Source organism: Phascolarctos cinereus, unplaced genomic scaffold (genome assembly GCF_003287225.1).
Source record: "Phascolarctos cinereus isolate Bilbo 61053 unplaced genomic scaffold, phaCin_HiC Scaffold_1;HRSCAF=81, whole genome shotgun sequence".
NCBI lineage: Eukaryota > Metazoa > Chordata > Mammalia > Diprotodontia > Phascolarctidae > Phascolarctos > Phascolarctos cinereus.
In genome coordinates this window covers 91,791,873-91,808,704 of record NW_027555514.1, presented here as the reverse complement: position 1 = coordinate 91,808,704, position 16,832 = coordinate 91,791,873, and the positions used below count along the sequence as shown (strand labels likewise).

The 16,832-nt window shown below is 41.5% G+C and overlaps 1 protein-coding gene across 1 annotated transcript; it reads left to right on the top strand.

Annotated features, from left to right (window-relative positions):
• The first annotated feature begins 2,835 nt into the window (after positions 1-2,835).
• On the top strand, positions 2,836-12,539 carry AOC1 (amine oxidase copper containing 1). Its single transcript, XM_020977926.2, has 4 exons — positions 2,836-4,420; positions 7,251-7,536; positions 11,379-11,511; positions 12,198-12,539. Exons 1-4 carry the CDS (start codon positions 2,836-2,838, stop codon positions 12,465-12,467), a joined length of 2,274 nt encoding a protein of 757 aa, XP_020833585.1. The 3' UTR covers positions 12,468-12,539.
• The last annotated feature ends 4,293 nt before the right edge of the window (positions 12,540-16,832 follow it).

Genomic DNA, 16,832 nt, shown 5'->3' with positions numbered 1-16,832 from the left:
CATCTACAAAAAGGGAGACACTCTTTTGGGTCAGCCACTACCCAAACATTCTAAATTGGGGAATCAAGAGCAATGGAACCCAGGTGGAGTGAGGACTAGGTTTTCTCAAAGCTCATTTGTGTATGTATATGTGTGCATGTGCATATTATAAAATGTTATATAGGTATATGTGTGTATGTGCATAATTTTAAAGCTAATTATTTATAAGTATATGAGGATCAGTAGCAATACTTTGGGGGAGAGGAATAGAGCAACAGACCTATGATCTCACTGGTATTGGGAATGCCCAGTGAAGAAACTCCCTCAACCAATGTGGTAGATTGCTGAGTCTGTGAGAGTCAGCTGGGGCACTGAATGATAAAGTCACCTGCCTAAGGTAACACAAGCAGTAGGTGTCATCTACAGGACTTAACTCAGATCTTCCTAGATGTGAATCTAGCTGTCTACCTACTCTGCCCTCACTGCCTTAACCTCTCAATTCTCTAAGCAACTCCTTAAGATCATATGTTGCTGAGCAGGTGCCAGCCTGCATGAGAAGAGAGAGTTTCTCCAGCCAGGAGTCCCCTATGCCAGTGAGAAATCACAGATCCAGTTCCTATTCCCTATTAGAGGCAGCTGGTAGAGCAGTGGATAGAGCACCAAGCCTGGAGTCAGGAAGACTGTAGCTGTGTGACCCTTGGCAAGTTACTTAACCTCTGTATACCTCAGTTTCCTTAACTGTAAAATGAGGACAATAATAGCACCCACCTCCCAGGGTTGTTGTGAGGATCAAATAAGATAACATTTATAAAATGCTTAGCACTGTGTCTGGCACATAGTAGATGCTGTACAAATGTTTGGTCCCTCCAAACCCTCCCTAATCCTGTCCCTGATAGCTGGCATTTATAGAGGCCTTTTAGTTTGGAAAGTCCTTTATATATGTTCTCTCATTTAATCCACACAACAATCCCATGAGGCCTATCACAGAATCTCAGCATTGCAAGGGACCTCCGAGACCAGCTCATCCAATTTGTACCTGAACAAGAAGCCTCTCCGCATCCGTGACAACTGGTATCCGGCTTTTAGTCAAAGACTGTCCCACTACCCACTTACCCACTACCTCGTGAGGCCTCCCAACTCTCTTTTGGATGACTCCAAACACTAGGAAGTTTGAGGGGGGAAGTTCCCCTTACATAGAATCTAAATCTGTTCTCTGCAACCACCACCTATTGTCACTAAAGGTATTATTGTCCCCATTTTAGAGATGAGGGAACTGAGGCCAAGAGAAGTTAGGTATCACTAGAATTTGAGACCAGCTTTCTACTGACTCCTCTTTTTTTGAGAGTTGAGGATGAGAAGAATTATTGATAATTCTCGAGAAATTTTGGCCAAGACCAATGGGTAATAAGGAATTAGCATCAGTGAAGCTTTCTATGAGTGAATAGCATGATGGAATGATACGTAAAGGGTATTTTTCTTGTGATGGTATGGTACTGTGGGAACATTAGAAGCAGTAATATCAGCTAGAAGCCTTGTTCAGTAATCCGGGTGAGGAGAGATGAGGTCTTACACTGATAGGCTATGGAAATGGAAAATAGAGACTGAACTAGGAAGCCTTATAGAAGAACAATCATCAGGACCTGGTGATGGAGACATTGAATGGCAAGGAAAGGGAAGAGAGAGGAACTGAAGCTGGTTAAAGGTGTGGTCAGAGACAGAGGCCATGGCAGCGCAAAAAGATCAGTGTTCTATGCTAGAAATGAGGAGACAAATTCTTTTTTTAATTAATTTATTTTGATTTATCAGTAATCACTTCCACATGCTTTTGAGTTTAAAATTTTTCTCCCCCTCCCTCCCCACCATCCTCCCCAAGACAGCGAACAATCTCATATAGGCTATACATATACGTTCCTATTAAACATATTTTCACGTTAGCGATGTTGTAAATAAGAATTAGAACCAATAGGAGGAACTACCAGAAAGAGGAAACAAAACTCAACAGAAGAAAAAAAAATGGCAAATAGTATCCTTCGATCTGCATTCAAACTCCGTAATTCTTTCTTTGGCTGTGGATAGCATTTTGCATCACGAGACCTTTGGAGACATCTTAGATCCTTGCATTACTGAGAAGGCCTAAGTCTATCAATGTTAGTCATCACACAGTGTGGCTGTTATTGTGTACAATGTTCTCCTGGTTCTGCTCACTTCACTCAGCATCAGTTCATGCAAGTCTTTCCAGGTTTTTCTGAAGTCTGCCTGTTCATCATTTCTTATAGCACAATAGTATTCCATTACATTCATATACCACAACTTGTTCAGCCATTCCCCAATTGATGGGCATCCTCTCAATTTCCAATTCTTTGCCACAACAAAAAGATCTGCTATGAATATTTTTGTACATGTGGGTCTTTTTCCCATTTGTATGATCTCTGTGGGATACAGCTCTAGAAGTGCTATTGCTAGGTCAAAGGATATGCACGTTTTTATAGCCCTTTGGGCATAGTTTCAAATTGCTCTCCAAAATGGTTGGATCATTTCACAAGTTGAGGAGACAAATTCTAATTCCACCTCTACTAAGTGATACTCATGTGGCCTTCAGCAAGTCACTTCCCCTATCTAGGCCTCAGTTTCTTCATTTGTAAAATAAGGAGGTTGGACAGCTCCCTGAGATCCCTTCTAGCCCTAACACTTATGATTCAATAGAAGGCTCGCTATATTGAGGGTGGGGAGTGACTTTGTCAGCTTTGCAAGGCATGGCTGGGGCAGATAATGTGATATTCTGATGATGGGACTTGATAGGAATTCATTCTTTTCCATAACATACTCATTTTGACTGCCCTGTTATCTTTCAGAACAATGGCGCAAGGGCCCCTGGGCTTTGCCTGGTTGCTTGGAGGGCTGCTGCTGTTTCTGACAGTGGCAATGGCAGAACACTCCCCCTGGGATTTGAAGAGCAAGGCAACTGTATTTGCAGACCTGAGTCCAGAAGAGCTACGGGTTGTACAGAGTTTCCTCTGGGCCAAAAAAGATCTGAAGCTAGCATCCTCTAAGACTGGTATTATGGCCAAGAATTCTGTATTCCTCATTGAAATGCTGATGCCCAAGAAGCACCAGGTGTTGAAATTTTTGGACGAAGGAGGAAGTCGTCCTGTGCGAGAGGCTCGAGCTGTCATTTTCTTTGGAGCCCAGGAACATCCCAATATCACTGAGTTTGCAGTGGGACCCCTGCCTTGGCCCACTTACATGAGAGTGCTCCCCCCCAGGCCTGGGCATAATCCTTCCTGGGGATCAAGACCCATTTCATCTGCTGAATATGATCTTCTGTATCATACCTTAATGTATGCCATCAAACCCTTATCTCATTTCCTCCAGGATACCAAAAGCTTCTGGCTCCCTAATTGCACTGACCACTGTCTGACCTTCACTGACGTGGCCCCCAGAGGTTTGGCCTCTGGCCAGCGCCGCTCTTGGTTTATTATGCAGCGCTTTGTAGAAGGCCACTTCTTACATCCCACAGGGTTGGAGCTCCTGTTGAACCATGAGAGTTCAGATCCCCAAGAATGGCAGGTTGAACGAGTCTGGTACAATGGGAAATTCTATGAGAGCACAAAAGACTTGGCAGAGAAGTATGAGGAAGGGAAGGTTGACATGGTGATCCTTGAAGACCTCCCTCCTAAGGGAGAGATGGGAGGGGGTACAGAGGAACATCCCCTCTTTTCCTCCTACCAACCCCGAGGTGACTTCCCTACTCCCACTGCTATGTCTGGTCCCCACCTGGTTGAGCCCCAGGGTCCACGCTACCAATTGGAGGGCAATGCCGTGCTATATGGGGGGTGGAGCTTTGCCTTTCGAGTGCGTACCTCCACTGGGCTACAGATTCTGAACCTGCGTTTTGGGGGTGAACATATTGCCTATGAGGTGAGTGTGCAAGATGCAGTGGCCCTATATGGGGGCCACACACCTGCCGGTATGCAAACTAAATATATAGATGGAGGCTGGGGCCTGGGCAGTGTCACTCACGAGCTGGCACCTGGCACAGATTGCCCCAAGACAGCCACTTTCCTGGATGCCCACCACTTCTACGATTCCGATGCCCCAACCCACTATCCCAATGCCCTCTGCATATTTGAGATGCCCACAGAGGTGCCCCTCCGACGCCATTTTGACTCCAACTTCAGTGGCGGCTTCAACTTCTACGCGGGACTCGAGGACTATGTGCTGGTCCTTCGGACGACCTCAACCGTCTACAACTATGACTACATATGGGACTTTGTCTTCCACCACAATGGGGTGATGGAGGTCAAGATGCATGCTACAGGCTATGTCCACGCCACCTTCTTCACACCTGAAGGGCTGCGCCATGGAACCCGCCTCCATACTCACCTGCTGGGCAACATGCACACTCATTTAGTACACTACCGTGTTGACTTGGATGTAGCAGGTAGGACTTTGGGGTCCAAACCAATGCTAAAGGGCAACTAAACATTCTTCCCATAGTCAGTCTAGTCCCAGTAAGAAGGAAAGAGCAATGGTGGGTGTTCCTAAAAGCTCCCATAATAGCCTTGAATGTGGCATTCAACCTGTTTGGCCAAGATTGGCCAACGAGATGGCCAAGTCAGAAGTTACAAAGTTATAAATATGGCTAATCTGCCTGAATGACAGATAGAATGAGAAAGAACAACATGCTATAGAATCCCCCAGACTGCTCTTTGGTCACATACATTGTAGCTGGAGAGAACAGGACAGAACTGAGTATACCAAGATCCAGAGTGCATGTTACAACCATCATCACTGTTGTTACTATGTCTCACTCTTTACATTCTACTTTCCAGTTTACAAAGTGCTCTTCTCTCCACAATTCTGTGAAAGGGACAGGTTGGGAGTTTTTCAAGGGAACTGTTTTATCTGAGCACGTAATCTTTTGGTTGCAGGGAGTTCCCTAGAACGGCAACTTCCTCCACTGATGAAGATCAGCAAATTCTCTTTAGCTTATAGTGTACAGAATTGCCTGGGACAACAAAAGGTTAAGTGACTTTCCCATGGTCACACAGCTAGTATGTCAAGTCAAGCCAAATCAGTGAGAATTTATTAAGTACTTACTATGTGTTAGGCATTGGGTAGCTAGGTAGTGCAGTGCCAGGCCTGGAGTCAGGAAAACCTGAGTTCAAATTTTACCTCAGATACTTACTAGCTATGTGACCCTTGGCAAGTCATTTAACCCTATTTGCCTCAGTTTCCTCATCTGAAAAAATGATCTGGAGGAGGAAATGGCAAACCACTCCAGTATCTTTGTCAAGAAAACCCCAAATGAGGCCATGAAGAATGACTAAAATTTCATGATTCCATAACTGAAAAATTACTGAACACCATGTGCTAGGCACTGTGCTAAGCACTAGAGATACAAAGGAAGGCAAAAACAGTCCCTGTGTCAGAGACGGATTTGAACCCAGGAGTTCCTGTATCCAACACCAATCTACTATCCCTTATAACACACTGTCCTTTTACCCACATAATTATCATATTGCATTTTGTATTATAATATTTGTGCATTTATTTTCTTCTCTAGTAAATCATATGGTCCTTTAGGGCAGGGACTGTCTTATTTATCTTTGTAACTCCCTCAGAGCTTAGCAAAATGCCTTGCACACAGTAGGTGCTTTACCCATGTGTACTGAACTGAATTGAATTAGAGCAGGAGTTCTTAACAATTTGTATGTGTGTGTCATGAACCACTTTGACGGTCTGGTGAATCCTGGGGATTCCATAGAATAATGTATCTTGATTTTAGAGGTGATGAGACTGAGGTTCAATGACTCCCAAGGGGTAGTTTAGCTCATAAGCATCAGAGCTAGAATTCAAACTCAGGCCTCCTGACTCAGAGTTCAGTGTTCTTGTTGAATTATGTAACATAGAAATAGAACCATTTCCAGATGGAGACTTCACATATAGGTAGATTCATTATCCTCTTTGGTCTCAAGTAAGCAAAAACCCTTGTGCCATCTTAAGCACAATAGAAAGATGGAGGCATAACCTGACTCCTTTGCCCCAGAGCAACTCAGACAACAGCAGAAATGAAAGCATGGTTTTTATAGCAATCTCAATGCCTTTAGGTGACCCACTGGGGGCAATTGGCCAGAAAATAGCAGAATCACTCTAGTTGAGAATCTTTGAAGAGCTGCCCTGCCCAGCCCAGCCCAGACTCCTGCATTTTAGTTTAGTATCCCCTGGAATAGAGCCAGGTAAGCTAAGAGGTGTAGAGTTCTATACTAAAAGCCTGAGGACAGCATTGACATTAGAGCTAAGGCTAGCCTAAAATAGAGTAGAAATGCCAAGGGCGGCAAGCTGGGCACAAGTTCATGGATACCAAGTTGTAAAAATTATCCAGTCCCTTCTCCGTGAAAATCAAACTGATTACCTAATCTTGGTGAGTACAGATTATAATGACGGTGATGAGGAGGAAGAGGAGGAGGATAACTAGCATTTGTATAGCATCTACTATGTGCCAGGCACTGTGCTAACTACCTTACAAATATTCTCTCATTTGATCCTCACATCAACCCTGGAAAGTAGGTGTTTAAATTATTCCCATTTTATAGAAGAGGAAACAAAGATTAAATGGCTTGTCAAAGGTCATATAGCCAGTAAGTTTCTGAAGTAGCGTGTAACTCGGATGGAGGCACTCGTCACACATAACTTGTTAGAGTAAAGAGCATGGTTTCTATTCCTTCTCTGTTCCAAACACAGCCCTCAAGAGTGGTTCTGGACAAAGTAAATGCTCAGGCAAGCTGGTTGTATGAATTGTGAATGAGACCATAGATTAAGTGAAAAGTATCTAAAAGGCAGGGTTATGCTGGCAAGTGTTTAACCTCTGAGGGGAAAAAAAATTGCCAAGGACATACTTTTAAGTTTAATCAGCACTATTAACATTTTCTCCATCACTGCCTTAAAGGTAGACAGCACAATAATAAACCAAGCCTTGATTCACAGTTTTTGCTGATATCTGAGGTATAAGTGTTCACACTGAAATTTTAACAATGTGCTCTACCAAGCAGCTCCAGCAAGCCACTGCTTTAAAAACATCAGGTCTGGCCCCTGTCATTCTGCAGGTAAGAAAACTGCGGCATAGAGTAGTTGATTGACTTTATTCAGGGTTTGAAGAAGGATTTGTGCCCTGATCTTTCTGTCTCTAAGTAGGATTTGTAGTATGTTGCACTTTAGTGAGACCGATGGGCTCTTCCTATTCCTCCTCATTTTCCTTTCGCACCACACAGGCACCAAGAATGGCTTTGAGACCATGGGGATGAAGCTGGAGAACATTACCAACCCCTGGAGCCCCAGGCACCACATGGTGCAGCCGGTTCTGGAAAGAATACAGCACCACCGGGAACGCCAAGCAGCCTTCCGCTTTGGCCGGAAGCTACCCAAGTTCCTGCTGTTCACCAGCCCCAAGAAGAACGCCTGGGGTCATAGTCGTAGCTACCGGATACAAATCCATTCCATGGCTGACCAAGTGCTCCCTCCTGGCTGGCAAGAAGAACAAGCAGTCACTTGGGCCAGGTAATGGAAGAGGATTACTTGGGAATTCTTATCCTGGGTCTGGGGATAGATTTCAAGGAATTCATGAACTTGATGGGAAAAAATTACATCTTTCTTTCAATATAATTGGTTTCCTTTGTAAGTCTCTGTATTTTATTTTATGTATTTAAAATATTATTCTAAGAAGGAGCTTATAGGCTTCACTGGACTACCAAAGGGGCTTCATGACACACACAAAAATTTTTTTTTTCATTTTTACCTAATTGGGGTTAAGTGACTTGCCTAGGTTCACACAGCTAGTAAGTGTCAAGTGTTTAGTCTGAGGCAGGATTTGAACTCAGGTCCTCCTGACTTCAGGGCTGGTGCTCTATCCACTGCACCACCTAGCTGCCCCGACACACAAAAATGTTAAGAATTCCTGCTTTAATTTAATTCAGTTCAATACACATTGGTAAAGCACCTACTGTGTGCAAGTCACTGTGCTAAACTCTGAGGGAGTTACAAAGATAAATAAGATACCATCCCTGCCCTCAAGGAGCATGTAGTCTACTAAGGGAGAAGAGACATGCACAAATGCTATTAATACAAAATGTAATGTGATAAGTGGGGGAGGGGGGGAATGAAAAGTTCTATGACAAGCCTGAGGAAGGAGAGATCACTCCTAACAGGGCAGGATCCCAGACAGCTTCATAAAGAAGATTGAACCTTGAAGAACAAGCTACATTTCAATAGTCCAAGATGGTAGGAAGCACATTCAAAGAATAAGTAACATCGTAAGCAAATTCACGGAGGCAGCAAAGTGTGGAAAGAGTTCAGAAAACAGTGAACAGTCCAGTTTGGCAAAAGCAAAACGTACGGTTATCCCTTCCCCATCACGGGCATTAGGGACACACAATCTGGAAAATCCATATAAAAATTTTTGACCCTCCCTTTGTACCAGAGAAGAAGTCTGAATTTTTTCTTTTTCATTTACAGTGCCTTATTGTAAAATTTATCTTGATATTCTACACTACATATAATTAATGCATTTCTGAGTTTCTAAACTTTTTCTGTCATCTGCTGGCCTTCACATGTCATCTGTGACTTCCACAAAGCTCCCAAAAAATTCCCATTTAATTTCTTATTCTTATTAATTTATTTTGACTTATCAACAATCACTTCCATAAGCTTTTGAGTTTTAAATTTTTCTCCCCCTCTCTCTCTGCTCCTTCCCCAAGACAGCACACAATCTGACATAGGCTATACATTTACATTTCTATTAAACACATTTTCATGCTAGTGATGTTGTAAGTAAGAATTAGAACCAATAGGAGGAGCCACCAGAAAGAGGAAACAAAACACAACAGAAGAAAAAATAGCAAATAGTATGCTTCGATCTGCATTCAAACTGCATAGCTCTTTGTTTGGATGTGGATAGCATTTTCCATCATGAGACCTTTGGAGATGTTTTAGATCTTTGCATTGCTGAGAAGGGCTAAGTCTATCAACATTAGTCATCACTCAATGTGGCTGTTACTGTGAACAACATTCTCCTGGTTCTGCTCACTTCACTCAGGATCAGACCATACAAATCTTTCCAGGTTTTCCTGAAGTCTGCCTGTTCATCACTTCTTATAGCACAATAGTATTCTGTTACATTCATATATCACAACTTGTTCAGCCATTCCCCAATTGATGGGCATCCCCTCAATTGCCAATTCTTTGCCACTACAAAAGAGCTGCTATATTTTTATACATGTGGGTCCTTTACCCATTTATATGATCTCTTTGGGATACAGCCCTAAAAGTGCTATTGCTGGGTCAAACAATATGCACAATTTTATAGCCCTTTAGGCATAGTTCCAAATTGCTCTCCAAAATGGTTTGATCACTTCACAACTCCACCAACAATGCATTAATGTTCCAATTTTCCCACATCTTCTCCAAAATTTATCATTTTCCTGTTTTGTCATGTTGGCCAATCTGATAGGCGAGATGTGGTCCCTCAGAGTTGTTTTGATTTGCATCTCTAATCAACAGTGATTTAGAGTATTTTTTCATATGACTATAGATGGCTTTAATTTCTTCATCTGAGAACTGCCTGTTCATATCCTTTGACCATTTTTCATTTGGGGAATGACTTGTATTCTTGTAAATTTGACTTAATTGCTCTATATATTTTAGAAATGAAGACCTTATCAGAAACACTGGCTGTAAAATTCTTTCCTAGTTTTCTACTTCCCTCCTAATCTTGGTTGCATTGGCTTTGTTTGCACAAAAACTTTTCAATTTAATGTAATCAGAATTATCCATTTTGCATTTCATAATGTTCTCCATCTCCTGTTTGGTCATGAATTATTCTGATATGGATTCTAAGAGGCAGAAGTCAGGAAAGAGCCCATTCCTAACATGGGAGACAACCTGTGCAAAGGCCCAAAAGTGGAGATGGAGTACTGTTTATGAGCAATAGTAGGAAGTTTAACTGTTCTGTGAAATTGTCAGTGTCAAATAGCATTCATTTTTACAAAACTTTGAGTTCCAAGTTTTCCTCCCTCCTTTCCCCCCCTCCTCTTTTCCTAAAATAGTAAGCAATTTGATATAGGTTATATATGTGCAAGCATGTAAAACATATTTCCATATTAGTCACAGTTGTGAAAGAAGAAACAGACCAAAAGGGGGGAAAAAAACACCAAAAAAAAAAGAAAGAAAGTGAAAATAGCATGCTTTGATCTGTGTTTAGAGTCAGTCCATCAGTTCTTTCTTTGGACGTGCATTTTCCATCATGAGTTCTTTGTAATTGAGAGAACCAAGTGCGCAGGCCAACCAAATTCACTATTTCACTCCTCTCCCTCGTCTCTGCTCCTGACTCTCCAAACTTCTTTCTCTGCCAAGCTCCTAACCAGGCACTTTCTCCCCTCTCCTACCTCACCTCTTTCAGCTTCCTGTTATGGTTGTCATCCCCATTAAAATATAAGCTCATTGAAGGCAGAGACAGTCTTTTTGCTGGTATTTGTATCCCTAGCACTTAGCATAGCAACTCACACACACATTAAGCATTTAATAAGTGCTTACTGATTTGACTCTATCAGTAGTAGAAAGCATAAAATTGAAGTAAAAAGAGACAAAAATCAGAGAAAATAACCACAAGGCAATTGAAATATTTTTGGTTTCGTTGTTTTGGTTTGTTTGGGAAGTTTTTGCTTTTTGTGTTTTTTTAATTTTGCTTTTAAATTTAGAAATATATTCTGTTTAATCTAAACATTTGGTATAGCTTTATTTAAAAAAAAAAGCCAAGACCAAAAAAAAAGTGAAAAATATAACAAAATCTGGACCCTTCCATTTTTCAAAAAGTTCTGAAAATTCCACATACTAAATGGAAGAGATATAACAAGATAGGAATTACGCCATTAAGATAAAATGTGGGCCTGATCTAGAAATGGGAAGGAACGGAGAGAGCTTAGGGATACTACAGAGATAGACTAGCTAGAACTTGACAACTTATTAGCAATGGGAAGTGAAGGAGAGAAGTCCAAAATAACCTCCTGGGTTTGAGTCTAGGTAACTTGGAGAATGGTTGTGCCATTAATACAAGAGGAAGGACAGATTGGGAAGGGACTATGATTAGTCCATTTTTTGGACATGTTGAGCTAACCGAAAGACATTCAAGTAGGGATTTCTATTAGGGAGTTGGTGGGAGAGAGAGTAAGGCTGGAGATTAGGGCAGCATTTACATAAAGATGAAGAAAAGAGTGTGGGATTGGGGAAAGGTCCATAGCCTCATGGTGGACATGGAGCTCCCTCACTAACAGCAGCCTCCTTAATTGGTTAGGGCTCAGAGGCCACCCCAGCATCCTAAACTTCCTGGCTTCCCTCTTGACTTGCAGGTACCCTTTGGCAGTGACCAAATACCGGGAGTCTGAGCTGATTAGCAGCAGCATCTACAACCAAAATGATCCCTGGGATCCACCTGTGGTTTTTGAAGAATTTCTACGCAACAATGAGAACATTGAGAATGAGGTACAAATCCCATTCCATCCTTGCCTGATCCTCAGCCCATCTTTCAGAAGCCCTGCCTTGAGGTCTAACTTCTTGACTTTGATGTGCTATCCCAATATCCTCAACTTAAACCAATTCCCTCTCCTCAGGGAAGCTTTCTGGGTAGTTCAACCGACCAATACGTCTGGCCTTCATACAAAAAGAAAGAGCACTCTGGCTTTGGACTGAGAAAAACTTAGTTCAAATCCTTCTTCAGATGCTTACTACTTACTGGAATTTGGAAAAGTCACTTAGGTTCCATGGGCCTCCATTTCCTCATCTGTTCAAAAATCCAGATGGACTGCAAGGCTCCTTTCAACTCCAGATCTGTGATACTACATCTCTCTGAAGGACTTTGGAAATTCCAATTTTATTATCAGGCCAAAGGACTGAAACAGAGTTGGGAAGAAGAAATGTGTTGGGGATATCTCTTGGCCCTGATAACATGGATAAAGTCCAGAAATCATTATAGGGCTAACCCTTAGTGTAAGGTTGAGCCTAGGTATCAATATAGGTATCTCTGGGTGTTAGTGGGATATTTCTTGAAACAATCCATGCCAAGAAATGTCCTATTGCCCAAATCCCAGTAACCTGCTTTCTCCTCAACTCTCCTGCTCTCTCCTTATTGCCAACTTATATACCTGATTCCCATTCCTTTCTCCCCACAGGACCTGGTAGCCTGGGTAACGGTGGGTTTCCTCCACATTCCACACTCGGAGGACATCCCTAACACAGCCACACCTGGCAACTCTGTGGGCTTCCTGCTCCGTCCTTTCAACTTCTTCTCTGAGGACCCATCTCTGGCTTCCCGAGGGACTATCATTGTGCGGCCTCAAGCCAAAAGACCTAACCACATCCAGCGTTGGACCCCAGATAATGTGGGAGACTGTTGGAAAGCTTCCTCATTCAAGTACAATGGCACCTACAGGCCTGTGTAATGGGGTCTCTCATCTTCCACATGGAATCCTAAGCCTCTTACTATATCTGTCAATAAACACGATCAGAGTCCAGCTTCATGTACTGCTTTAAGAAAAGGGAAGAAAGAAAAGGAGAGGCATATGCACACATGCTCACAGAAGAAATACATACCAAATATCTAAATTGAGAGAGAGAGAGAGAGAGAGAGAGAGAGAGAGGATTATAATCTCACCTGGGTCACAGTAGTCACAGGAAAACTCTCCAATCCCACTCTGAATGTACTCTTTTGGCTTTTCTATCAAACTTAAACTCCTTATTATGCATTTTTTTTTACTACCCACTCTCTTTTCTACTCACTCTTACCTCTCATCTGTTCCTCTGCCTGCATCATCACTCAAATTTTCCTAGCATTTTTTGGTGATTCTTCTTCACTCTCTGATCCTTCATCCATTTTGTTCTCATTTAGACAAGTGGACCTCTCCTCATCTGCCAAGCTACATTATTCGGTACTATACAACTGGGCTCCCTCAGCCCATCAGGGACTCTGACTAAACAGAAGCCCCAACCTGAAACATACACTTAAACTTACCTGCCCCAACAAAGTTAGCACCTTCCCCCCAACCAGTAAATACATATACATATACATATACATATATATATATATATATATATATATATATATATATATATATATAAAATGTGTATGTGTGTATATGTATGTGTGTGTGTGAATTGTTTCTTTCCTGTGTTAATTGTATAGTACACAGCATCTTGGGGGAAAAGTAGGGAGAAACACTGACAGAAAAAAAGAATGAAAGGAAAAGGAAGTAACACTTATTAACCATGTGACTCTGGGCAAGTCACTTAACCCCAGCTGCCACACACACACACACACACACACACACACACACACACACACACACGCACAATAAAGATAAAGAAAGAAATGATGAAGTAGAACTATACATCCCCATGGGGGACATCCCAATATGTTGGATACCAAATATCATCTTATTCTGTTATTCTGTGTGATCCCCTTCACCAAAGCCACTCCTCTAGAGCTTTTCTAGATATCTATTTTCAATGTTTTATTACTCCTACTATCTTCCTCATTTCACTCTTACTCATGTACTGATGAAAAGAACTGGAAGAAATCATAGAGTTCTATCATTGAGTGGATCCACTATATATTTATATTTTCTAATCTCAACTGGACCTTCACTTCAGAAAAGCAAATATTCTATTCCTCCCTAATTTACTATCACTCTCCAAGGAAGCCATTCCAAATATTCTCCTCTTTATTCATGTTTCCTATGAGTGGGAGCCCAATATTCTGATTCACAAACCAGTTCTATATCACATTACCTCCACCTTTCAGACACACATGAATACATAGACCCACCCTGATCCCAGGCCACAATACAACCTAGATGGCTGTCCTATCTCTCCATTACAAAAATAAATTTGCTCACATCTCAATCCCCTGTTACTCAACCACTGGTTTATATATTTAATTATTTTTCAAAGCTAGAAATTAGCACTGCCTATATTATTTACTTCCGGTAGTTTCTCCAAATACCAAATATCTGCCCTTCACTAAGCAACTATCACATTCTGTAACAAAAAACACTGGCCCCCTGACCTATGAATCCATCCCCAGGTATCAGAGGTACCATATCTCTACATTCCTCTCCTTTATTCTTAGAGGTCCTCCTTTTACTTCTCTGCTCATCTCTCATTGATCTCTAGCTTTATTGTCCCAAGCTATTAGCTTCCTTTCTGATACCTGGCTTCTATTCTATCTTTTCTTTTGGTAGACTTTCTTTTAGTAGACTTTCACTAGACACTCTACTATCTGAATGCAATTTTCATTCTTTCCAAAGGTTATATGGATGACATTATGTTGAAGTGACCACAGCAAATTCTACTTCATGCTTGGCTTTTTTCACTCATTGTCCTCCTCATTATCACAGTCCACCCTCCAAATCCTCTTTCTCCCTCTCTTTCACTTCTTAGGACCAGAATCTCAGTCAGAGCCCAGAACCCTGACATTACCTGCTGCCAGCAAACTTGTAGCCATAGATGTATGGTTCTTGGAGCCTGATATTTCATGATACACTTGAAAACAATAACAGTTCAGTAGTGGAAGATGCTTTTAGAGTGCTGAATTGAAGGTTAAGCAGAATGGATCTATTGATTACACAATGTGGATTCTAGTTATGCCAGAAGATATGGCTCTCCCATCTCTCTCAGAGGCCAAATATTCTTAGAGTAGATGAGGATAAGTTTTCAACTCCATAGGAGGAGGAAATGCCTGTATGGAATTGATTTCAATTGAGATCTAGGTAGAGACTAAAGCCAACCAAGGAAGTCTAGGATTCAGGACAAAGACCTTACTGACAGGTGACTTCACTCATTGGGAGCTATCCAGGGTGCTAGGAGCTGCACCTCACTGTTCCAGGTCTTATTTGATTGCACCTTACCCTGCTAATATCAACTAACCCTTAAGTCAGTCACCTGCCTCAACCCGTTTCTGGTCTGATCTAACATATTCTGTGCCACTGGCCTGCACTAACCTATCTCTCACCAGATTTTGGCTCCTGCTTACATCTGCTTCTTTCTTCCTTCTTTCGTTCCTTCCTTCCTTCCTTCCCTTTTTCCTCCTTTTCCCTCTGTCTACATGGGGAACCATACCCTTACATGTGGGTGTTCTGCCCAAAGGAATATGAACTTTAATCACTTAAACCTCATATCTTAGGGTTTGAAGGCTAGATTTTTTTCACTTCCCTACTTATTTATTCTATCATTTAAAAAAAAACTGGGACAATTAACTCTTTCGTCCCGTGTAGTTTCATTTATGATACCTTGAAATAACAGCTCTGGAAAACCGGGCTTTGATAAAGTCCATTGGGGTTCAAATGGAATAACTTGACTATGCCTTAAACCTAAATCACTCTGGTTCTCACTAATCGGCCAATAGGGTCCAAGCCCAAGCCTATTTGGTCATTGTTTAGATTTGATGGATCAGAGTGAGTGTAAGTAAGTAGCAATTGCTTCTTTTCTGGCCAGAAGCCCTGAGGGTCTTCCCCTCCCATAATGATTTTTTTGTGCAGGCGAACTACACCATCTTTTGCCTTATTTCTCACCTACCTTAAATCACTGAATGTGTGTCCCCTCAGACAAACTGAGACCTGAGAAAAAGCTTAAAAAGGCAAGGTCTCCCACTGCATCTGGGGTCATCTCCAGTCATCTTGACTTATGTGTTGCCACTGGACTCAGATGACTGGAGGAAAGAATGAGGCTGATGACTTTGCACAGCTTTGACTCACTCAAATCCAAATCACTAGCAAGTCAAGACATCATCCTACTGCTGTCATTGGTCCTCTTTTAAGAACAAAGGATGAACAACATCTGCTTTTATGTCTAAAATAACAACCCAATTTCTCTTATTCCTGTTGGCTATATTGACATTATCCACTGATTATCTACATTCTCAACAGAAACATAGTTTTTATTGCATTTATCCAAAAGTCCTTATTATGATCTAGGGGTAACCCTCAAAGGGGAATGCAAGCTCAGGTTCTACCATAATAATAAGACTTCATGCATAATTCTGGAAACACATTATGACTGCTTTCTGAGGACCACAATAGTTAAAATATAGAAGACCCTTACCAATAGGCTACTCACTTCATAAACAATTCTTTCACTATGGTGCCCCATTAAACAAAGAAAAAAAGAAACCAACCTTCAATCCTGTGTGGCCTTGTTTCAACTTTGCAATAATGGTGGCAGAGTGGTAGAAAAAGGAAAGGAGGACCTATAACTCACAGTTTGGGGGCTGCCTATGAATTCTAACTTAGCTGCTGGTACTCCGTTCAGTGTAGGATTTTTGTTTAGTGACAAACAAGTAGAAATATACTAAGCACACTAAATCATTTCAATCTTGACATTTCTCACTATAAATGAAATCAGGTGATAAAAAGTAATTACAACTAAATAGAAGGCCCACAATTTCTCCTTAGAGAGACAAAGAATTTACAAAAAGGAATAGGTAGCATGGGTTTAATTGTGTAACTGAAGGCAACAAGATATGCAGATATCACAGAATACTTGCTCATCTCTTATTATTGTAGTAGTTGTTGTTGTCTTTGTTGTTAAGTAGCAGTAGTCATTGAATAGTAGTAGTAGTAGTGGTGGTGGTGGTGGTGGTGGTGGTGATAGTAACAGTAACAGTAGTTGTAAATAATGACAAAAATAAATAACTAGCATTAAGGTTTACAAAATGCTTTACAAATATCCCATTGGATCCTCACAACAACCGCAGTAGATAGGTGGTATGATTGTCCCATTTTACAGGTGAGAAAAATAAGTCAGAGGCTAAG

Coding starts and splice junctions, on each gene's coding strand:
- AOC1 (XM_020977926.2), top strand. CDS start 2,836: ATGGCGCAAGGGCCCCTGGGCTTTGCCTGGTTGCTTGGAGGGCTGCTG. Junction 4,421..7,250: donor TGTTGACTTGGATGTAGCAG/GTAGGACTTTGG, acceptor CGCACCACACAG/GCACCAAGAATGGCTTTGAG. Junction 7,537..11,378: donor CAAGCAGTCACTTGGGCCAG/GTAATGGAAGAG, acceptor CTTGACTTGCAG/GTACCCTTTGGCAGTGACCA.